Genomic DNA, 23,435 nt, shown 5'->3' on the forward strand with positions numbered 1-23,435 from the left:
ATGCCCCTATTCCCGAAAACTGTATTTGGACAAGTAGTTATTGGCCCTCCTGGCAGTGGCAAGACCACCTATTGCCATGGCCTGCAGCAGTTTTTAAATGCAGTTAAGCGTGAGTGTTGTGTCGTGAACTTGGACCCTGCCAATGACTTTATTCCGTATGATTGTGACATTAACATTAGTGAACTGGTGACAGTGGAAGATGTTGCCGAGAACTTATCTTTAGGGCCAAATGGAGCCCTCCTTTACTGCATGGAATATCTGGAACTCAATGTTGAATGGCTTTTGGAGAAGCTCCAGAAGTTTAAGGGAAGGTATGTTATATAAAAAATGGTGGCTGCTTTTCTTGCATGATGCACACAAAGCTTTTTGTGATTTTAGGGATGGTTGCATAATTTTTTAATTAAAAAAGCTAATTTATCTCTATGAGATAGCAGCTTCAGTGTCAAGTTATTAAATTATAGTTTGCCTACCCAGCATGTCTTGTCTATTTATGCATTGATGGGGAGTGTCACAAATCAAACCTACTCTTACTAGTTTAAGTTCTTTTGGGGGGCAAGAATTTTTAGGCTGGCTACGCCAATGTATTATAACTAGGGCGATTATTTTTTAACCTAAAAAATGAGAAATTTTGACCTCAAAAATTAAAATTTTGCCTAAAAATATATTTTTTTGACAAAATTTTGACCTATTAAAAATACATTGATTTAAACACCATATTTTGTTTGAAGTACTACATTAGTGCCTTGGCGTTGTCAACCACACGTTTTTGATGTTTTACTGACTACCGATCGAACACAAATCAGAGTTTTTTTCTGGTTTACGTAATAAGACGCTGGTTATTTTAGAAAAATGTGTAAAACAGTTGAAATGCAGGTAAAAATAATTGCAGAAAATTGACAAAAACTAAGCATATTATCGAAATATAAAATGGGTAAATTGCAAATCACAAGCGAAGACAGCAAATACTGGTCAATTGATTTGTCCAAATAAGAGATAAACAACTACAAAAAGCAAAAAAGAAATTCGAGCTGAATCTATTGCAATAAACTAGGCCTGAGTGGTTAATTGTGCGGTTTGCGTATACGGTGTACCGTATATTGCTCTAATGAAGATCTAATAATACAGTTAAAATGTTGTTGAGTATAATTCAAAACAAAATAATTTGTTGAATAAAATTTTAACTGAATGACGATTTTAAAAATCTGACAATAGTATTTTAATTTTGTATATAATTTATGTGCATTTTTACTTAATTTTGCCTTGCAATAATTTTGACCTAACGTGTGAATTTTGACAAAATTTTGACTTTTTTTTACAAGTCAAAAAATAATCGCCCTAATTCTATAACAGTAACTATGTTTGCAATCATACTGTATTTTGGCAATCATTTGGTTTTGTAGGTAATCATTTTCGAAATATGTATTTTAGTTCATCTAGCATTGCAAAAATGTTTGTTATGCCTTTCTCGTCATAAGTTATTTTATCACCTCTGACAAAAGCTTACTGTGTCACCAAGTTATGCTAGGGTAGTAATGTTTGGACAATACAGTGAACAACAATTTCAAGCACATACCAAAAACAAGTTTTCAAACCATCAATTTTGTGCCTGACTCAAAAAAGACATGATTTATGCTTATAGCTAAAATTTGTTTTTGCCCTATATATCTACGTTTATCTGTTTTCAGGTACTTTATATTTGACTGTCCTGGGCAAGTTGAGCTCTATACACATCACGCCTCCCTGCGAAATGTGATAGAGAAGCTCAGCAATAAGGAGAACGACATCAGACTCACTGCAGTTCATTTAGTGGATGCCCACTACTGCTCAGAATCCAGCAAATTTGTTTCTGTTCTTCTAACCTCGCTGGCTACTATGCTTCACATGAATCTTCCCCATGTAAATGTTCTATCCAAAATGGACATTGCGGAACAATATGGAAAGTATGTAGATTTTTTGTGAATTTTTAAACAAGAAAAATTAGCGTTTTTTATTTCTACCCAAAGTTTTGTATTTGAAAGCAAGCAAGGATGGTAGTTCATATAATAATGTTTTACATTTTGAATAGTGTAAAATTTGATTCAGCTCTGTAACACCATTTCTCTTTATAGAACATTGTGATTTAAAATATTCTATTTTTATTTAAGATTTCCCTTTCAACTGAATTACTACACTGAAGTTCTCGATCTTGGCAAACTACTAGAATTGGATGACAAAGATCCATTTACTCAGAAGTATCATTCCTTGAACACGTAAGTTACTTTTTCTAAATTTAAATGTTCTTGGTGCTGGTATGCCAAGATTTTCCAGTAACGCAGCCCATTCGCAGGCTAGCTTTTAGAGCAGTTGTTGGCCAGCCAGTTTATTGTTTGATCGTCCAAATCTTCAGACCATGCGCACTGCACAGTGCACACTGTACGGTAATCGTAGTATAGGGAAGTCCCAAATTATGTAGTCAATCGATTCTTCTACATACAGAAGTCTGTTGACGGGACCAGATCCCATATGTGTTTTGATAACTGACACGCCCGACACAAGAAGGTGGGCAGGATACAGTGAAGTAGATGATTTTAGTCAAGTGTTTGATGGGTCAGATATTGAGTTGCTCCTTTCTGGCAATGATGACCAGGGGAATGTCCGCAAGTATTGGGAAGACATGCGTTTGGTGTGCGCCTCAGAAATCCATGGACAATGCACGGGGAATTTAGTTAGTGTGCTGCGACACCTGTTGCACTATATTCAGCGATTGAAAATACCAAGCCCGTGTTGCTGTTCACAGTGTTCAAGCGATACCCAAGATATATTGACTTGTTTGAAAAGGGCGGAATGCCAACGTCGAGTTGGGTTTTAAGTTGACATCTTACTTCTCTGTTCTTTATATGGAATGCTGCCGTAACAGTTTTGATTTTATTGAGCGCCAATCTTCATATTTGGAAAAAGGCTGTCATGTCTTGTGTTAGGGTTTTCTCCATGACAGCCAATCTCCAGAGGTATGCAAGATCCAACAAAACAAGCATAGATTTTAGAGATCTTCCCGGGCAGTTCATAAGGGAAGACCTTTGAGTTCCCAAACTTTTAGGCCCACGGCACCCCTTATAAATAGTAAACCCGCAGAGTGGTTTATTGTAATGTTCTCATGAACGGAACTGGAACAACACAAATCAACTATTTACCATGTGGGAAAACATTTGATTTATAGTACTCTAATTCTACACAAATGTGTATAAAGAGGCTATTAATAAATAAGCTTGTTTGTTCCCTTGGGAGAAATGGGCAATAGTTCGTTTAATACCCTCGTAGATTAAGCTAAGGATTTTAGAAGAAATACAGAGCAGAAAGTGGGATGGTATAGCTCAGGGTTGGCGAACCTTTTCATCGCGCGGGTCACAAACACGACCTTAATCCTTACAAAATGCTCAAGTGGGTCATATATTTAATTATTTGCTAATTTTATGCGAAACTCTCCTGTTGCGTCGTGTTAAGTGTCATTGTCTGGGTTGGTAATTGTATGATTTCCAAATTCGGATTTCCACAAATAATAAGAAGCTAAATAGAAAAAAATGCTGCAGCATTTTTTTATAGGATTACAGGAGTTCAGTGGAAAGCTTTTCAGCATGGTTTATTGGTTTAACGAGGGTTTTCAGAATTTTTTGTGTGCGAACTCCTAATTTCGCATGATCGCCACCCTTTACGTTTTACAACGTTAAACAAAATGCTTTTAGTTGTCTGATTTTCTGCACGCATTTGTTGAAGTGCAGTTAATGTTGGCCTAATTGTCACCCCTAAAACACTTTTGCACGACTCACAGATGGACAGCGCTGAGAACAGATAATGCTATCTAACGAACAACTGTTTTTTTTTTACATTTATCCTTTCATGAAAATGATTGATAACATTTCGGTATTTCTAGAGAGACAAGTGGATCAATAAAAATCTGTGGTGGGTCACCACTCGTGCTGTTTAGGAATGTAAACTGTGTACAGGGTTTCTTTTTTATTTTAAAATATAACTGTGTTATTGATTGGATTCTTTCTACAGATCTAGCTGTGTGATTTCTTTTTACCCAGAATTTTTTTTATGTTTTTAATATCTTGAAAACCAGACTGTTTTTATATTTTTTATACAGAAAGCTTTGTAGCGTGATCGAAGACTACAGCCTCGTTTCCTTTGTTCCGCTTTTTGTGGAAGATAAGGAGAGCATGCTTTCCATGCTGAAGACAGTGGATAAGGCAAACGGCTACTGTTACGGCGGCGTCGAAGAGCGAAACATCCAGAAGCTTCTATCGGTCGCTGTCGGGGCCGACTTCGACTTTTTCCGCCCGGCCGTTGTGCACGAAAAATACTTGTCACCAGATCCGTGAAATAAATCTAATTGGAAATACGGCAGTCAGGCGTCGTCTTTTGTTGTCACGTTTTGAATTTGTGGTTGGGAATTATACCGTGTCATTTTTGCGTGTGGGCTGCCTTTATATGAAAGTGATTTTTCCATGTTTTAAATTGTGAAACGTCCAACTGACTGCCCAAAGGACTGTATCGAATTTCTCGTGAACCTAGCATCACAACTTGTAAACTTTTGAGGGCATTGCAACTTTGTTGAAAAATAAAACATCCATAAAAGAAAAAACGTAGTTTTAAACAAATACCGTATCGCATTTGCCAATAAGACTGCTTTGTGACCGGTGTGCTTTAGCAGTCTTTAGCAACCTTCGCCTTTTCTTTAAGGTTGAAATAAATGATTTGTGACTTTAAAAAGAACAGTGTTTTAAGAATATTCCAATTTTTCGACTCCTAATTCCCCAGTGCAGGAAGAGACCCAAAGGCCGCCATGCTCCTCGTGTCACCAGGGCCAGTCCGCATTTTTAAAAGGTTATCAGCCTCCGTTGCTATGCACTATATGTATATTTAGTTGTTGCTTTTGATTTGGTAAGCCAACTTGCTTAACTAGACTGCTAGACTGAAGGATGTCCGATGCTATCAGATCGAAGGCGATACCCGATGTGAAGTGGTATCAAAATGATTTTCAACCTTGAATGGGTTACCTAGAATGAGAGATGATGCATTCGACACAATAAAGCATTAGCACTTATTCACTCACAGCTCAATAGCTGCCCTGAAATAACGTAGAAAGTTATGTAATATTTTTTTTCAAAATCGGATAGTTGATACTCACGTTCACGACTAAATAACCTTCTGCAAAGGCGTTATAGATTTGCCCTTACAGCAAAAAATGAGGTAACTAGATAATTTGGCAGAAATTGCGTTTTGTAAGGAGTCTTAATCAAACAGCGACAGTATATTTAATTCGAAACAAAATGTTAATTTATGTCAATATTTTAGATTGGTTGTAAAGTAGAAGGTCTCTTGAGTGTTCAAATCTAGTCGTCGTGTCTCCAAATTGTGGGTGCGAACCACAATGAATGGATAAATTATACCTCCGTAAACGTGCGAAACCCTACTCCACCACTTAAATAACACATTCCTGATGGCGGTAATTAAATTTCCAACACCGCGATTTAAACACGAAACAAAAACAGGAAATTCTGGACAACTGACGCAGCGCTTCCAGTAGCAGATTATGCTGACGGTTTGACACACAGACAGACGTGACGTCACAACCGGCCAGACTGTTCGAACTAAATAACTAGGGTTTCAAAAAGTTTTTCGCCTTAATCAGTACATCTTTTCGCATCGCTTCTCCCCACACTGGTCATAGCCAAATCTATAGATCAGCACTGGAGACTGATGCCTGCCTGGCCTATAACATATAAACTCTGCATACTTTTAGACCAGTTATAGAAGTGAAATTTCCGCATAAAAAAAATGGTCGCCGTACGGCCGCCATCACATTGTGTTTTCTCAAATGTGTTCACGGCCGCAAAAGCTACTGTCAACGGTCACATATTGTGCACCTGAGCTAGAGTAATATCTGATTTTCTGTTACCTTGTGTAGGCTATAGATATCAAAGAGATCTGTAAAATGTCTGGACCGTATAACTTAGAAGTGTCCAGTTTTTAAGATCGATGAATATGAATGCCCTACCAGGAGTAGGCCTTATTCCTTTTTCTCATTTTGAAAAGGCAAATGAAAGAGCTAGCAGAAGGTTGTGTGGAACCTTGCCTGCCTTACATTTTGGGCCTAAATTCTTTGTTTTTTGGTTTCGTCCCTCAAAATGAAATGCTTGCTTAACGAACGTATAAATCATGCCATGTTTAAGCGATAAACAAGGCAATTAACAAGAAAAGTAGTGATCCAATAGTTGCGCCTAAGGCGCAAAATATTTATCAAGCAATGGATAAGGGCAACAGTACAAACTGTGGGTGCTAACTGCTCATGTCTCCTTTTCTAACTCAGACCCTGAGATCAGCTGTTATAAAGTGCACTTGTGTATGGGTAGCTCGACTCGATGACCGAACAGTCCATTCGCCGTCCTTGTGTTATTCTTTATGTTATTTTGTTTTTCAATGTTCGCAAAGATCCACAAAAATAAATTGAATATGAATCTTGTGTAGGCCTACAAACCTGCAGCTAAAAAACAGTTTAAATCTTTACAAGTGACATATTAGGGATTAAGCACAACACAGAGATTGGCATAATGCTCGAAATAATGAGATAGGCCTATAAGAGTCCAATTTAATGGAAATTGTTTGCCAAGGTTCTGAGTAACACATCGCAACATGTCATAGTATGCATCGCACTTTTGTGCTGGTTAGATTTGCCTAAAACAGAGACAGGAACATAACAAAATGCCAAAAAATTTGCGTGCGAAGAGATTTTTTGCATTAACGTAAAAAAATAGACACTAGACACAGTTTTTTTAAGTGGGAAAGCTTGGCCTTTGTCTGGTACCCACTGTATCAGCCCATGCTTATGTCATACTCGCTTTTTAACTGGAATTACAACTTTAATGATTGCTTGAGTGCTTACGTGCGAAAACCTACTAATCAAGTAAACCTGCAAACACACATCAATTCTATGATCGAAATAAAGTAGTTTTTAAAATAATAAACAATCTATCTGCCCAACAATGCCCTTTTTCCCACTATATAACATTCTTCGCGATTTAGTTACTTTTTTCAGAATGGCACCAACAAAATTAATTTCCGCCAACTGTAGTTCCCTATTCGTGCTTATAAACATATAAAATTGAGCATGTGTGGAAACAAGTTTTTTTTGTAAAATGATTCTCCAAAAAAAATTAAATTTGATATCAGACTGTATTTTTTTAATAAATTTTTGGCGCCAATTTATTCGTTTTTCGGCTGATTCTTCGGCCGACATAGTCGCCAGCATTCTGTCATACTCAGCTAGGAAAAACAATTATCAATTTTCCTTACAAAATGTATCTGTGTTTCACAGAAAAAACAAGCTGAAAGTTGGTTAATGCTGCTGAGCTCTGCAGTGCAGTCAATCGTTGTGTCCCATTGCTTGTGGAATTGTTTATTTAACATCAGTGGCTCCGTAAATACACGCTCACTTCTGCGATAGAAACAAACTTAAAACCACAACCTAAATGCGTTTTTTTTTATAAAAGTCAACCGGTACACCGAAAATTAGAACGAAAACGAAATTGGCCATTGCATTATAAATACAACAAAGCAAAAAGCAGCAGACAGTCATTTTGTGTCAGAGCGGGGGTGTGTGTGTGTGTCTTTAGACCGATTGGGGCCAAACTGCGTTGTCCTTAATCTTCATCGCTATCCTCTTGTGCCGCATATTGCATTCCTCCGCCGGGCGTGCTTGGCGTATAGCCGGGAGACGATGGGCTATAGGCGGGGCTCGATGGGCTGTACCCTGGACTGGTCGGCGAGTACATTGGACTTGCAGGGCTATACGATGGACTGGAAGGACTGTACGATGGACTAGCAGGACCATCGCCCCCAGGTGAGCTTGGACTGTATCCGGGCGAGGCTGGAGTCATATCACCCGGGGTATAGGCAGGACTAGTTGGTGTGTACTGCGGACTGGCCGGCGAGTAAGATGGACTAGTCGGTGAGTAAGCAGGGCTACTGGGTGAGTAACTTGGGCTGCTTGGCGAGTAGCCGACTTGGCTGCTGTAGGCCGGGCTGGTTCCTTCGCTATGGGGACTAGAAGGCGAGTAGGCCGGAGATGCGGGTGAGTAGGCTGGACTCGTGGGCGAGTACGATGGACTTGATGGAGAGTATTGCGGACTGGAAGGCGTATACTGCGGACTCGATGGTGAGTATTTGGGACTGGAAGGTGAGTAGCTCGGAGAAGATGGACTGTAGGATGGCGAGGCAGGTGAGTACGACGGGGAAGATGGCGCGTACTTGGGGCTTGAGGGGCTGTACTCGGGTGACGCTGGACTGTAGGAGGGGCTGGCTGGCGAGTACTTTGGGCTTGAAGGCGAGTAGCTCGGTGAAGCCGGACTGTAGCTCGGAGAAGTTGGTGAGTAACTCGGACTTGCTGGAGAGTAAGAGGGACTGGTAGGTGAGTACGATGGACTTGTGGGGCTGTAACTGGGGCTCGTCGGCGAGTAGGACGGGCTTGTGGGGGAGTAAGAAGGCGAGGTTGGGCTATAGCTTGGCGATGTTGGCGAGTACGAGGGGCTGGTGGGTGAATAGGATGGTGAAGTCGGCGAGTAGCTCGGGCTGGTTGGTGAGTAGCTGGGTGATGTCGGGCTGTAGCTGGGTGAAGTGGGGCTGTAACTTGGCGAGGTGGGACTGTAACTGGGTGAAGTAGGACTGTAGCTGGGTGAAGTGGGACTGTAGCTGGGACTGGTTGGCGAGTACGAAGGGCTTGTGGGTGAATAGGATGGCGACGTGGGACTGTAGCTTGGTGAGGTGGGTGAATAGGACGGGGAAGTGGGGCTGTACCCGGGACTGGTGGGTGAGTAGCGCGGTGACGTCGGTGAGTAGTTGGGGCTCGTCGGCGTGTAACCAGGGTTGTACTTCGGACTTTGCGGAGTTCCGGGGGTTCCGGGTTCGTAGGCCGGAGACACCGGCGAGTAGCTCGGCGACATTCCGGAATGACTGGGCGACGGTATGTATGGCGAAGCAGGGCTCGACGGGCCCGGGGACTGTGCCGGGCTCCAGGCGGGGCTGAATCCAGGGGAGAATCCCCCGCTGTCGGTCGGCGCCGGGGAGAAGGCGGCCGCGCTCGGGGTCATGCCGGAACCGAAGCCGCCCGGGGTGTAGGAACCTGCGAAACCGGGGGTGGCTCCGCCGCTTCCGCTCCATGGCGTCATGCTCGGGGACATGGAGCTGGGCGACGCCATTGACCCGAAGAACATTCCGGTACCTGGAAGTAAAGTAAATGGTGAGTATCGGCCAAGCTTTAGAAAAACGGTAAATTATTATTAACGCGAATTCGTACGAAACGCCTAGGCCAGTGGTTCTCAACCGTGTGCCGCGGCACCTTGTGTTGCCATTTCTAATGCTCAAGGGCGCAGCGACCTATCTGGAAATCTTTTTTGCTCAACCCTTACAAATTTTTGTGTAAGATTAGGATGGAATAAATTCATTTATAACCTCCTACGTGCAGAGTTGATGTGCGTTGTTCCAGTTCCGTTTATTGTGACATTCTAGTGAATTACCCATGGAAAAATCGTATACGGGTGTCGCAATATTTTTAATATTTGTGAGGGGTGCTGCCCCTAATAAAAGGCTGAGAAACACTGGCCTAGGGGAAGTTTACGTTCAGTTAGTTATCAAAAACACGTTTTGAAATAACACTTACAAGGCGTCCATGCCAATACCAGCACTTTGTGCAAAAAACAAACTTAATTTAGGAAAACAATTTACAGAAACTCTACAGGAAATCGTGTCAATTTCGTCAAAAAACAGAAAAAAGGCCGCTCACCTTCCATGCCGCCGATGTTGGTGGGAATCTCCATGGCGTATTTGCACTTCTCTGCATCCAGCATAAGGCCGAAGCAGCCGCTGCCACCGGGCATCATCTGACCCAGCATGATGTTCTCGGACACGCCAGCCATGTGGTCTGTCTCGGCCGACGACGCGGCCTGCAAATGGAATTCAGTCCAATTAATTTTACTTTAAATACAGTTAAAGACGAATGCGACACCTGTTTACAAAAAAACAAAAACGATTTAACTCGCATCTTGCTTTATTTTAACCAGCAAAAGTTTTTTTTGCGTGGTTGCCCAAATTTATTCACTTCTATTTTTACCAGTATTTATCAGAAAACTTTAAAGGCGGATGGATTGTTCGCAGCTAAACGTTAATCACCAGAGACTCAGAACTAAGCTGACAATGGCATTTTACTAATCATAAAAGCGAAATAATAGAATTTCGTTAAAACGTGTTTTGAACTTCTTCGGCAACAAACACTTTATAACGGTTCCCGCATATTGACTGAACCATCTAATTATTAAAAAATAAAAACCTTAAATGCTATGCAGTGGTCTCTAACGTTTTAAGTGGATAACAACATTAAGAATTACAATATAATAAACATAAACTTTTTTTTCAATCGATGAACTGTTTAAAACGCGCACCTCCATAAGAATGTCGACCGTCTCCTCAAAGGAGCATCTCATCAGCGCTCCGGTCTCCTGTCGGTTGATGCCGTGGCGCGTGATCGCCATCAAGTGGCCCTTGGAGGTCATGACGTCACAGAGTAGCGCCAGATGCCGGTAGTTGACGTAGGAGCCGTCGAACGAGATGACGTGGTTGATTTCGCGCTCGATTGCACGCCGCACCGCCTCAATGCCGAGAACCTGCGCCAACATTAAGCATTAATGTCAACTGAACAAGAATACAGCCGTCTGTTGGTCAAGGTGATTTCCACTATATTCAATGCCAAACAACTGCATGGTTCCTAAAAAAAAACCCTAATCAGTATTCAATAAAACATGCACAGACATATGTGTGTTAACCACCTAATCAAAATCTTATCTCCAAGAAAAAGGCAAGTAGAAACTCACGGCGAAAATCTCGCAGATGTCGTTTGAGGTCGTGCGGACCGGGTCGATGTCCCGCTCGGCCAGGATCCGCATGAGGGCGGTACCGTCCGTTTCCAGGATCCAATCCTGCACCGCGTTAAACTCGCCGTCTTTCGTGATCACGATGCGCTTCTTCTTCTCTTCTTTGGGAAGATGCATGTAGACCTGCGATAGGGCATTTTGTAATTGGAGGAGTTTTAAACCCGCTTGGTTTATGACTAGAGCGATTGTTTTTTTACCTGAAAACATAAATTTGGACAAATTTGAACCTAAAAATATATTGTTTCGACAAAATTTTTACCTAAACACAAATCAGTGAATTTTTTCGTGTTTATGCAAAACTCATAAAAACACAAACCACTACAAAAAAGCAAAAGCATTTTTTCAAGCATTTTAGCTTAACATTCACATGTTTTTCCAATGAAGGGTTTCAGATAGTCTGAACCCCTTTCTGAGAAAACACAACATACCTTCGCAATTTGTGGAATTCCCTGCAACGTCATGTCTGTGAGCATGTTAGCTTCGATATAGCGCAGGAAGACGTCGTCCTCCATCTTGTCAGACTGTTCCTCCATGTCCTCTTCATTTTTTTGCTCCTCGCTGTAGCGAAAACGATCCCCAATTAATTTAAAGTTAAACTGAAAATGTCTAATTGCAAAATGAGAGTGAAAGGGCATTAATCTTGGTCTTGTGTCAATGCTTCAAGAACTACTCGCCTGACCGTAAGATTTTAATTTTATGCAGCAGTTGAAATTAAAAAGCTGGGTTGAATGCTATATGAAAACTTTTACAGCCAATAAAAAATACAGCAATCACCGACGCCGTTTTACCTGTTCATGATACGGATTCGCAGCACCAGTTTTTCTGCGTTATCGTCGTTGAAAATGCAGTTCAGGTCGTCGCCGAAACCGGCGCTAATCTTCTCCGAGATTTGTTCCATGCTCAGCTTTTTGTCTGTAACATAAAAAAACCTTTAATATCATTTTATCCTACACATTAGTTCAGTGTTTTTGTTTTGGAGCAGTGATTCCTAAACTTTTTGGGCTCGCGGCACACTAAATTTACAATCGCCGTTAACGCACGATGAACTATATGTAAATGTCTCGAAATGATTAATTTGTATGTCCAAAATGCTTGCACGTATGCCTATTGGTAATACGAATGCTCTGTTTTCCGAAATTACAAAAAGTTTCGCGGCACTCTTGGCAATCTCTCGAGGCACACTGGTGTGCTGCGGCACACAGTTTGGGAATCACTGTTTGGAGGGTGTTTTTGGAGGTATAATCACAATTTCTTAAAGACTCTCTTTATATATATAATATTTACGACATATTTTTTTCTCGGTACTAATCGGTACTTTCCCGCACAAACCTGTCATGCGCTTTCGATCGAGCTCGATCCTGAGTAGCCAGGAGGAGATGCGAGCCACGTCGAAGTCGGGCATCTCGTAGTAGACGTTGACGAACTCCTGGTCTTCCGTGATGACGGTGTTCATCGGATCTGGGTCGTAGTAGATCGCCGTGTTCGCCGTCACCTTCCGCAGGGTGGCGTGCTCGAGCCGGCACAGGACGTCCTGCCAATTGAGTTAGGCAAATTTAATTGAAAGAAGCGCAAACGATTCTGTTTGAATGTAAAGGGTTGACGTTTGTTACGTGTTTTCGACTGGTTCGGTATAGACCTTTATAAATATGCTGATGATTTAAGTAAAAAGTCAAAAATATTCAGTGCTAAAACGTTTTATTTAAATTTTTCTTTGAAAATTTAATTTGCCTACTTCCTTATTGTACACTAATATTTCTCTTAGGGCTTTATGGACCCCCTAAAATTAGTTTACCGACCCCCAATGGACCTCAGTTTAAAAAAACCTGTCTTAAGTAGATTATAGCGCAATTGCATTCACTAAACCTTTAAAATTGCAAGTTTACTATAATCATCAAAAATAATCTACAAAATGCATGCCTTGCAGCGCTGTGCATCCCTGGTCGGCAGGCCGAGCAAGTAAATTGTGAGCGACGGGGTCTTGGGCTTCTTGGAGACGTTGATCAGCTCCTTGAGACGCGGTACTCCAAGGGTGACGTTCTTGGCCGACACTCCGGCGTAATGGAAAGTGTTCAGGGTCATCTGAGTAGCAGGCTCGCCAAGCGACTGGGCCGCCAAAGCACCAACCATCTCGCCAGGATGAGCCTGCAAAAAAAACTCGTTTAGCATCAGGCAGGCGAGAGGGATCGACCCATTACTTCTTCCTGAAACGGCATATAGGTTCGAGTTTTCTAAAAATGTAGTGTTTTCCGTTTTCCCTTGCGAACGATTTTATGGTTTTAACCCGTGGCCGCTTTAAAAGACTTGCGTACCTTGCTTAGGGTGCTCGCCAAAAGTTTTTAGTAAAAGTATACTTTGAAAACCGGTGAGCTATCTTTGCGCTGATGTAACTATTTGGCCTCTAACTTTTGAACGTTGTTTTTCAACAGATTACTTGAAAGGCGTGTTTCACTGAATTTGAACAATGTAAAAAGGGGTTGCGGTGGCTACCTAAATTCCCATTTAATCTAGTCATATGGGGCCACGATTAAAACAAAATCATCTTGGCATCGTCAAACAACCTTTGCCAAAATTTTAGATTTGATAAAACTCGTGTTCAGCGAACTACCAACCTGCGACTGTTGGAACTTGGTCTCAATCTCGCCAAGAATCCACTCGAAAGCTTCTTGCGACAATCGGAATTCGTCCGCCACTCGACGTGAACACAGGGTTGACCTAGGCGAATAACACAGGGTAAACATCAGTCAAGTGGATTATTATCGTGATAACTATACATCGGTAAATTTTAAATTAAATAAATAAAATTAGGCGGGACCACGATTACATTGTACTCTATGTTGCGTTGTCCCTAAAGTGGAAAAACTAGAGCCGTAATACAAACTGCGATAACCGACAAAACGTCATTCGTTATACCGCTACACAAAATAATACAAAACAATAATGGTTTTATCGGTGCGGTGCCCAGACGAGTTTTTTTTAATATTTGTCTCAGCGTTTAAAATATTTTGCCACCCTACCTTAAGTGAACGTTAAAAAGGAGCGTTGCGTTGCTCTGGGCCTCTTTGCTTAGTCGGTCCTCCCCGGGAACGATGACCAGCCTCTTGCTGAGGTCGCGGACCCCCTCGATGACCCGGATCGGGTTTAGGGAGGCGGGGGAGCGCAGGTCGACGTGGAAGATCTTCTGGGCGTTCCAGATCAGGCGACCGAGGTTGACCGGGAGCACCACCTGTGGGTCGACAGACGGTTCACTTAAGTTTTGGATAATAAGTTAAGTAAAAGAACAAAGTTGAAGACGGCTGACGCTATACCACCACGTTAAAGTGGTAGGTTTTTTCCGAGATTGCATGAATCTTAAGCCTATTTAGACCAGCAAAGCAGCGCGACACAATTTTCTTCACTGAAGTTTTTATATCTTGTATCACATTATAACTAAGCATATAAAACTACTACAATTGGGTTGAGAAACAGGGTTTAACGGTTTTTACGAAAAGCCATAAATTATGGCTTTCGCATTTTTATTGAGACAGTAAAATGTTTGGCTAAATTGAGCAGCTTTTATTTGTACGCCACTTGAAGTATATGGAAACCAACAAAATATGGCCCAGTGTTACGTCACAAAGCGTAAAATGCTAGTTTAAAATGTTTTCCCGCTATAAGTGCCTTCAGGGAAGCGATTTTTAGGGGTAATTAATAACCAGCTTCATTTTCAACCAAGCTTACCTTGCTGTCGCCCGAGGGTATGATGGCGCGGATGTTTTCGCGATCCTGAACCAGTTGCTCGAACTCGGCCTCGAGCTGGTGCTGGATTGAGACGTCCGTCTGGATCTGACGGACCACGTCCTCGCTTAAGCACCGACGCATGTAACGCTCCTTCGTGCAGTCGAACTTGAATTTCTGCCGCGAAAAAACAAACGTTAAGCCGCAACTTCGATTAGGATTCCTCAGACGTGCCAGAAGATTCGCACCGAAAGCGTTGATTCAATGTACCTTGCTTGGGTTGTTTTATTTTTTGCCCACCATTTACGTTTTTAAGTTAAGTCTAAGACGACGTAAATAAAATTTACATAGTAATTCGTTAAAATACATGATATATACTTAAAATTTTAGCAAAAAGTACGAGAGCTATTGTTTTAAACTGCTGAGCCAACAAATTATTTGGAATGGAAAAGTCCTCGGAATACTGTTATCGGCTGTAGAACACAAATGTTGCACACCGAACCAAAAATGGTGGCGAGCTATCGTGAACGGCATTTCAACTACGCACCTTCTCGAAGGTCTTGTGGCTTGGCTTGAGAGTGGCAAGATTCTGAAACTCGACCTTTTCGCCAGCTAGTCCGTCCTCACCGTAGCACAGCTGGATCATATAGTCGTTGCACTGACGCACTGTGCCGTCGTAACGTACCATCACAGCCTCCATAGCTTTTACCAGACGACGCTGGATGTAACCTGAAGTGGCATTTGATCCGTTACAAGTAGACGGAGTGATTGTGCTGCATTATTCCTAGGTGTTACGATTCTTGTTCAGTGACGCAGTTTTTATTTAGATGGGATAAGGGCTATAGATACGTCTGCTGTGGCATATAAACCAGTCAAAGGCTTTACATTCTTACGATAAATAATAAAGTGAACGGAGTGACTGTGCTGCATTATTCCTAGGTGTTACGTTCTGTTACGCATTTCTTTTTCTTAAGATGGGATAAGGGCTCTGGGTACGTTTGCTTTGGCATATAAACCTGTAAAAGGCTTTACATTCTTACGATAAATAATAAAGTGAACGGGTGATTGTTCTGAATTATTCCTAGGTCTTACGAGTCTTGTTCTGTGACGCAGTTTTTATTTAGATGGGATAAGGGCTCCAGATACGTTTGCTGTGGCATATAAACCAGTCAAAGGATTGACAACTTTACAATAAATAATAAAAATGTACAGAATTGGGTATGGTTTTCGCTAACCAAAAATAGAAAAAAAAATTAAAGGAAAGTCGTTTAACTCTAGACAAAGTTAGATTTAAAAACAGAACGATTGCTTGGCGCGAAAACGTCTGTTTTTAATTGCTTTAGGCAGCACACAGAATACATTGTCATTATGATTGCCTAAGATACTTTATGGTAAGCAGAGAAAGTTTTACGCTAAATTACCAGTTTCAGCCGTTTTTACGGCAGTATCGATCAGACCCTCTCTTCCTCCCATGGCGTGAAAGAAGAACTCGGTGGGCGTGAGACCGGCCAGGTACGAATTCTCCACAAAACCTCGGGCTTCGGGACCGTAATCGTCCTGGTTAAAAAGTTGACAAATGCGCAATCGGTTATTATGGGACTTTATTAGAAATACAACAAACGTCGTTTCGTATAACTAAATGACAAACCGACAGATAGGCAGGTTTTATACAACGATTTAATTTGATAAGACTGAAATGATTTGGTGTGTATTTTGGATCACAGCTACGGATGACGATTACTTAACCTTTGGGCATAATCGGGAGTTTTCAAAAGTTGTTATATTCTCTCTTTTTCTCATTAAATCAAAATTTAACCAAAAATCCCTTTTAATTTTTTTTAAAGAAAATGCTTTATTTTAAATCCAGGGACAGAGCGCAGCAGACAGTAGAAAGACACTCGGTGGTATGGGCTAACAGAGGTGGTGAATCACTGATTCAAACCGACCACATTTGTACGACAAGTAATAACGGACTGTACCTTGATAAAATGCGGTAAGGTGCGATGACGAAAACCGAACGGAATACGTTTGCCCTCAACGTTCTGTTGTCCCACCACGGCAATAACCTGGGAAGAGAAAATGTAAGGTAAATACAAACAGTAATATCGTGTGCATAATACTGTAAGTGTTAGAAGTAAGACACCTTAATAATATGCTAAGTTTCGAAAAAAAGTTTGTTGATTAAGTGTGTAAAACATAAGAGAATGTCAGTCAAACCCAGGCATTAATCGCCACCAATTGCACAACCAGCTCGACTCTCGATATTCGTCACTGCCTTAAGGTCAAACTATTAGGCCTACTTAATAAATGTATCCAAACCTGTGAAATGTTAATTTTGGATCCCTTGGACCCAGCTACCACCATGGCCTTAAAGTTGTTGAAGTCGGACAAACTCTTTTGAGCAGACGATCCTGTTTTGTCACGGGCATCGTTCAGAATCCTGACAAAAAAATAAATATCACAATCCTAACCCACGCAATTCAAACCTTAAAGTGTGACGAAACGCGGTTGATGCTTTACACTGCATGCTTGCGCCTTAAAAATGTTACCTGTTCACTTGATTTTCGAAGGTTTGTCGCAGCGTGTTTCCGGGAGTGGGTTGCAGATCGCCTTTGTGCGCTTTTTCGATAACCTGAAAATGATGGAAATAACTTAAACAATTCAAAACGATGGCTGTAATTTTCGCAGTGTGTATTATTTGATTTCAGACAATTTAACTTGTGTACGAATTTTCGTGTTACATTAAGGTTTTCGCGATTCTGCACAGTGTGATTTTCCACTGGTTGTAGTATTTATGAGAAACATGATACACTTCTCTTGGGACTATTTAACGTTTTATTTTGAAGTTACGCTAAAAGGCAAGTTCCGAACCTCTATGACTTCTTGTTTGGCCTTTCGAATCTGATTTTGAATGTCCTGGTAAGTTTGCGCATCGGCAATGGTGTCACCAATACCAATGGAGTGCCCTTCAATCATCAGCCAGTTGTTGACAGACGTCTGTAATGAAATTTTTGCATTTTTTCTGTCGTTGTAAAATTTATAAACGATATTGATCCAAGGAAACCATACCACTCAAGGGTGTCTCAAACGGTGTCGAGTTTATGAAATCATGAATTTTTACTAAAGGCCCATTTACACTACAGCTGCACTGGGCGTAATTTGCATTTAAATTTTCACGCTTTGCTAAACTCAAGCCCAGTGCAGCTATGGAAAAACGTTACGTTTTGTCGCGATTTTTACGCCCAGCGCAGCTCACTGCAGCTGTAGTGAAAACGATTCCACGCCCAGTGCAGCTCAGCTCCGCTCAGTGCAGCTATAGTGTAACCGGGCCTTAAGATAACAGCTTTAAAATGCTACTACCTTCAGCATAACTTTTAAATTTTATGAATTTGTAATTCGATGATTCTTATTCTTTGTCAATTACTTACAATGCGATCCTTAGCCTCGAGTTTGCGATTAGTTGTTTACCTGAATGTTGATATAAAACTCGCGACACACGTCCGCAGTTTTTTCGAGTGCCACAATATGGCAAAGCGAGCCTGAAGAAGTTCCCAGCGACTTTTTGCAAATAATGCCGCTCAACAGAACTCCGTTTTCAACAAGAACCTACAAAAGATTTAATTTGGATTTGCTTTGTTAAAATATCGGCTTGAATCTTTACAGGCAAGTACTATGAAAAAAGGTAAACCCCTGATTTTACAGCAGTGGCGACGTTTATGAATCTATCTTTTAAACGTGTAATATAGCACTTTCGATATTAACTAGGTAGAAAATAAGTCATTAAGATATAAGTAAACTAAACGTTTGCCACACTAAACACGATACATTTTATAGTCGATTAAGCACATCAAACACTGGGCGATTACTTTTCGCCAAGTCTTACCCTCGTGTCTCCAGGCGATATGTACTTGTAGGGGCCGGAGTCTTCACCGTCAGGATGAGTGCTGTGCGTCCGAATGCAGTTAATACCGGGCGGGATGACCAGCGTGAAAAGCTGCTTGCCGGTCCAGAGCGGCTTGGGCTTGAGAATTGCCGGCTGCGGTATCGTGCCGTCCCAGTCGTTTATGTACATTAACAGGTTCATGAAATTTTCCTGGAAACGCACACGAAATGGTATTAAAAAGGGAAATTTATCTGGACATTGGACTCGTTCAATTAACTTAGGAAACATGTTTTTTAGTTATTTTGACGTCGTTTGTTTGAACACTCGATTTCATTTGTCTATAATGTTTTGGAAAAATTATATATGAGATGACAAGAGGTGTTCCGGCTATTACAAAAAAAAATTTGTGAATGTCCGACTTAGCTGTTCAAAGTCTGGATTAAACACACTTAGTTTAATCCAAATTATTTTTGAGCAATTGATGTACCAACATTCTACTGTAAACGAACAACAGTTAAACAATAAATTTGCCACAGATTAAGCATTCGTAAGTGTGTCAACCCAGTGGTCTGTTCAGAGTTCAGACAGTACCTTGTCAATAAAAGTGTCTCTCTTTGTCATTTTCCTGACTGCTGTCAGGGTGTCCTGCACAATTCCCATGACCGGCCGATTGCTCTGAGGAGTGATGATCATTTTGTTGACCATAGCCAACTCCAAGATTTCAGCACGAGTTTCCATGCTTTGTGGTACGTGTAGGTTCATCTCGTCTCCATCAAAATCAGCATTGTAAGGGGTGGTTACAGAAAGGTTCATTCTAAACAAAATAGGGAAAACATAATGGAATTTTAGTTTGCCAAGTAACACCAAGATTTTAAAATAAAATGACGAATGTTTTTTTAAAAATAAAATAAAAATCTTGAATTTCCATGTTTGAAAAGAATTGATTTCAGATTTTGTAGAGCAAGCATTTCTTACATACCTAAATGTTGACCAGGGCAGGACTCGAACTTTGTGTCCCATCATAGACATTTTATGTAAAGTGGGTTGTCGGTTAAACACAATAACATCACCTTCCTTTAGATGTCTTTCAACCTATAGTAAAAAATTGACTAACTATAAAAAAAAACATATATAAGGATACTTATCACCTTAAATACACCTTAAGAGGAGATATTCCTAGAATAATAATAAATAATATTTTAAGACAGTGATTTTTTATCAAAATTAATAAATTTGTTTTTTGCACCTTGTAGCCAACTTGCAAATGAAGATCCGAGAGCTTGGGGTGGTAGCGGAGATCAATTCGATCGCCACTGTCTCGAATAATATACTTTGCACCAGGATACTGGTTGTTACCACGGCGAACCAACTCTTGCATCCTGTCAATGTTGAAAGGTGTCACAATCTCTGGGTATGTCAAGTTGCAAGCGATTGATCTGGGAACGCCAACCTGGAACAACAGTATATTCATGAAAAACCTCTGTTATCACACCTGATCCCAATAGAATAGTTATCATTAAGTGTTGGCATTTCACAAGTAGTCACCAACTTTAATATGCACAATGGTTATTACCTCATCAATTTTTAAATTAGGATCAGGTGTGATAACAGTACGTGCAGAGAAATCTACACGTTTTCCCATCAAGTTTCCACGAATACGGCCCTCCTTTGCTTTCAATCTCTGCTTGATCGACTTTAGCGGCCTTCCAGACTTTTGCAAAGCCTTTAAAAAAAAGATTCTTGCTGTTGGATTAATTTATAACACTAGATACTGATATTTAACCAAATATCCATATATGCAAACATAACAGAATTTCAATAAGTAAGATAATTTGCTAAAAAAGTTTTGCAGATATTTCAAACATTTTAACACACCTTTGGAACCCCAGGCATGTCGTTATCGGTGAGAGTTGCAACATGGTACTGCAGAAGTTTAACGTCTTCCATGATAATATGAGCTGCTGTTCCGTTCTGTTCATTTCTTCGTAATTGCTGGTTTGCTTTGATGATGTCAGCCAGTTTGTGGGTCAAATCATCCTTTTTTGGAAATACAATTTTAAATTACTATTCATCATTTTTTTAGGTATTAAATTATACATAGTGATACATAAAAATCCATTAACCTGATAATGTAATTTTCCTTTCTAGTTAACAAAAATCCACCATAAAAATGTGAATATTCTACTTAGTACCTTCCTAATAAATTGTTTAAATACATAAATTTAGCATTTGTTTAACAAAACTGTCAAGTTCTTACCTGGCTTCTGGCACTTCCACCACCCATAACAACAGAAGGGCGGACACAGAGAGGAGGAACAGGTAAAACTGTGCAAATCATCCACTCAGGTCTGGCAAAGCGGGGATCCATACCAAGGGTTTCAGACTCCTCATCAGATATTCTCTGCATAATACAAAATCTCAGTGAAAACTAGAGAGCACTACTATTTACAAAATGTTGTATTTTCTTCTTGAGCTCATATTTTGTCATACAGTTTGCAAATGTTAAAATCAATCAATAAACCACAAGGGTGCCACCAAACCTTAAAAATTTCATGAACTCGCTCAGCTGACACTGCTATTTTCTTTTCTTGAGAGTCTTCATTAACATGTTTCCACTCTGCAAAAAGGTCCATTCCAATCCTCCGAATTTTTGGCTGGTATCGTCCGCATCCTCCATGACCAACTCTGACCAGGTAAGAACAAATTTTTAATGTTTTGCTTTCTCTAGATTTTTTTTAATATGAACCTTTTAGTGTCTCTTTTTATTTAAACTTTTATTTAGCATTTTTAATAACAATGGCATGTGTAGGAAAAGGCAAGAGAACATTTACTCATAGAAAGTTTACAGAATAAAACTGTAAAATTGACTAACTTTCTCGGCTCATCTTCATCTCTCTGCTTGACATCAAATGTGTTATCCATCTCCTCTCCTCCCTCGCAAATGTTTTTTCCTTTGCAAAGCTCATACACGTGAGCTAATCTTTTCCGGGGTTGTCCTTTTGACTTTGCCATAACTTGTTTTATTTTCGGGTTGTTCTGCACACAATTTTTTCATAAGTGGTAAGTTTGATGCTGCTTTTATAACGTTGATATTTGGGATTATGCTAAAAGAACTTGTTTTCTCTTTTGAAGTACATTGTGTTGTGTTGTTTTTAATTAATTTGTTACAACAGGATAGTTTGCTTGAAACTTGAAACTACAGTTTATCAGGCTATGGTGAAATTATACTAAAGAAATAGTTTACATACATAAAAAAGGTGTTTTATTTGTCATGGTTTTGTGTTGAATCCTTACTTGAAATTTTAATTAATTGTGTTTTAAAAATATAAACGACTATTAGCATAAACAAAATATAAAAAGCTATGTATTACTTTTTCAACAAGAAGTCGTGAACAGTAAAAGCAAACACAACGCAGGATTTTTATGGATTTAGTCAGAAATCCAACATGAAACACAGGCTTTGCGAGTTCAATGTGACCAAAATGTCCTGGACAGTCTGTCATGTTTCCAGCGCAGGTCTGACATCTAGCGTACATAAACAAAAAACATTTATGAGAACAATTTTTCTTGTTTTTCTATAATTGATATGAACCACAACTTATATAATTTTAAAAAATATGGAAGAGGCTATTTGCCCAGCTGTCCCGTTTAGCAAAAACTTGTAACTGGAACTGCAAAATTACAATACTATTTATTGCTAAAGCCGTTTTACAGTACTGTAAATTTAAGTTCGGTAAAAGGATATCCGACTACCGAACTTTGGTGACCGACTCATTCTTTGCAATTTTGCAGATCCGGTTCCAGTACGCTAGGGCAAATTTTGAAGTTCGGTAAACGGGTGGAAAAAGATGGCGCTTGTCCACAATCCTACCACATGAATATTATTTGGGTAGCGTTTGGGTTTGGGTAGTTAAGCAATATTATTAAATAATAATAACTGACCAACCCCCACCAAGCATTAACCAACACCTAAGCCAAATAATGTGCATAAGAACTTCTTTGTTGCAACTAATTCTATAGTGGCAATGGGTCTAACACTTCAAATTTCGTAGTTTGGCAACATTTGGGTTTCCGGGCAAACAGCTTTTTTCCAAAATGAATCAAATTAAAAAAACAATATACACTTTTATTTCGACAAACACATAAAACACATTACACAGACAATTGTTTAGGATGAAATTAAAATTTATGAAAATTTGATTGCTTAAGATATGCAATTACAATTACCGTGACATTCTATCAACCACTCCCTGTCTTGGGTCCATGAGACCCAGTAATTTGGGGCGGCCACCCTCAGAAACTTCAGGGTACTGCACACCCCCCTCCGTGACTGACATGCGTTTCTATGAAGAAAAAAAAACGTGCATAAGCTTACAATTCGTGATTTAGTTTTAAAAGATATATATTAAGAACGTACAACTTCATCTGGGCTGAGAATTCCAAATTGCACGCGTCGGACCTGTCGCAGGTCTATATTGGATTCTGTAAGCTGGGCCATTTTCGCGAAGCGAGTAACACGCTCTAGGGCGCGAAACTGGCAGCAACGTGCTCCTCAGTCGGCTTTATAGACACGCCGGTCTGTGACGTCACGCTTTGTCGAGAGCTTATTTTCGCTTTAAAATGGCAGAAAAACGACAAAAACAAAATCTTGTCTAAACAATTCAATTGGAGAGACCTTAATATACAAGATCGGTGATTTTAATATTTCTTGCTTTCGCAATAAACAAACAAAACGCTTGCCTGAGCAGCGTAGACCTGCTTTCCTGAGAGAAACGCTTGCTGCGCTAGCAACGAAGCTATAAGCGATTTTCAGCATGGTAGTGGTATTTATAAGCATTTGGTAAGGCGGTCCGTCACGCCTGGTTAATCGGGCCATA

General features: G+C 40.3%; 2 protein-coding genes across 2 annotated transcripts; one reads left to right on the forward strand and one right to left on the reverse strand.

Annotated features, from left to right (window-relative positions):
- Positions 1–4,625, forward strand: LOC146147985 (GPN-loop GTPase 2-like). The gene is made up of 4 exons (XM_083386701.1): positions 1–311; positions 1,686–1,940; positions 2,145–2,249; positions 4,124–4,625. Exons 1-4 carry the CDS (start codon positions 1–3, stop codon positions 4,356–4,358), a joined length of 906 nt encoding a protein of 301 aa, XP_083242827.1. The 3' UTR covers positions 4,359–4,625.
- Positions 4,626–7,668: 3,043 nt separating this feature from the next.
- Positions 7,669–23,270, reverse strand: LOC146147986 (DNA-directed RNA polymerase II subunit RPB1-like). The gene is made up of 30 exons (XM_083388536.1): positions 22,976–23,270; positions 22,786–22,901; positions 21,930–22,083; positions 21,431–21,594; positions 21,099–21,243; positions 20,816–20,959; positions 20,434–20,595; positions 20,132–20,281; positions 19,805–20,008; positions 19,538–19,650; positions 19,150–19,372; positions 18,559–18,768; positions 18,144–18,281; positions 17,547–17,672; positions 17,225–17,307; positions 16,995–17,115; positions 16,655–16,741; positions 16,097–16,232; positions 15,223–15,404; positions 14,679–14,852; positions 13,976–14,184; positions 13,571–13,673; positions 12,879–13,103; positions 12,291–12,492; positions 11,750–11,873; positions 11,390–11,519; positions 10,902–11,084; positions 10,473–10,694; positions 9,818–9,977; positions 7,669–9,256 (listed from the first exon to the last, which is right to left on the reverse strand). The coding sequence occupies exons 1-30, from the start codon at positions 23,054–23,056 to the stop codon at positions 7,680–7,682; spliced, it is 6,048 nt and encodes a 2,015-aa protein (XP_083244662.1). The 5' UTR covers positions 23,057–23,270; the 3' UTR covers positions 7,669–7,679.
- Positions 23,271–23,435: the final 165 nt, after the last annotated feature.

The sequence above is a fragment of the Ascidiella aspersa genome, chromosome 4, assembly GCF_963924565.1.
Source record: "Ascidiella aspersa chromosome 4, kaAscAspe10.2, whole genome shotgun sequence".
In the NCBI taxonomy this organism is placed as follows: domain Eukaryota; kingdom Metazoa; phylum Chordata; class Ascidiacea; order Phlebobranchia; family Ascidiidae; genus Ascidiella; species Ascidiella aspersa.

Bases quoted from the DNA above. Each gene is read 5' to 3' on its own strand.
- LOC146147986 (XM_083388536.1), bottom strand. From the start codon at position 23,056: ATGGCCCAGCTTACAGAATCCAATATAGACCTGCGACAGGTCCGACGC. The intron at 11,085-11,389 runs GTATGTTGTGTT...GCCCTATCGCAG, and splicing joins GAATTCCACAAATTGCGAAG to GTCTACATGCATCTTCCCAA. The intron at 10,695-10,901 runs GTGAGTTTCTAC...ATGTTGGCGCAG, and splicing joins ACATCTGCGAGATTTTCGCC to GTTCTCGGCATTGAGGCGGT.
- LOC146147985 (XM_083386701.1), top strand. From the start codon at position 1: ATGCCCCTATTCCCGAAAACTGTATTTGGACAAGTAGTTATTGGCCCT. The intron at 312-1,685 runs GTATGTTATATA...ATCTGTTTTCAG, and splicing joins CTCCAGAAGTTTAAGGGAAG to GTACTTTATATTTGACTGTC. The intron at 2,250-4,123 runs GTAAGTTACTTT...TTTTTTATACAG, and splicing joins AAGTATCATTCCTTGAACAC to AAAGCTTTGTAGCGTGATCG.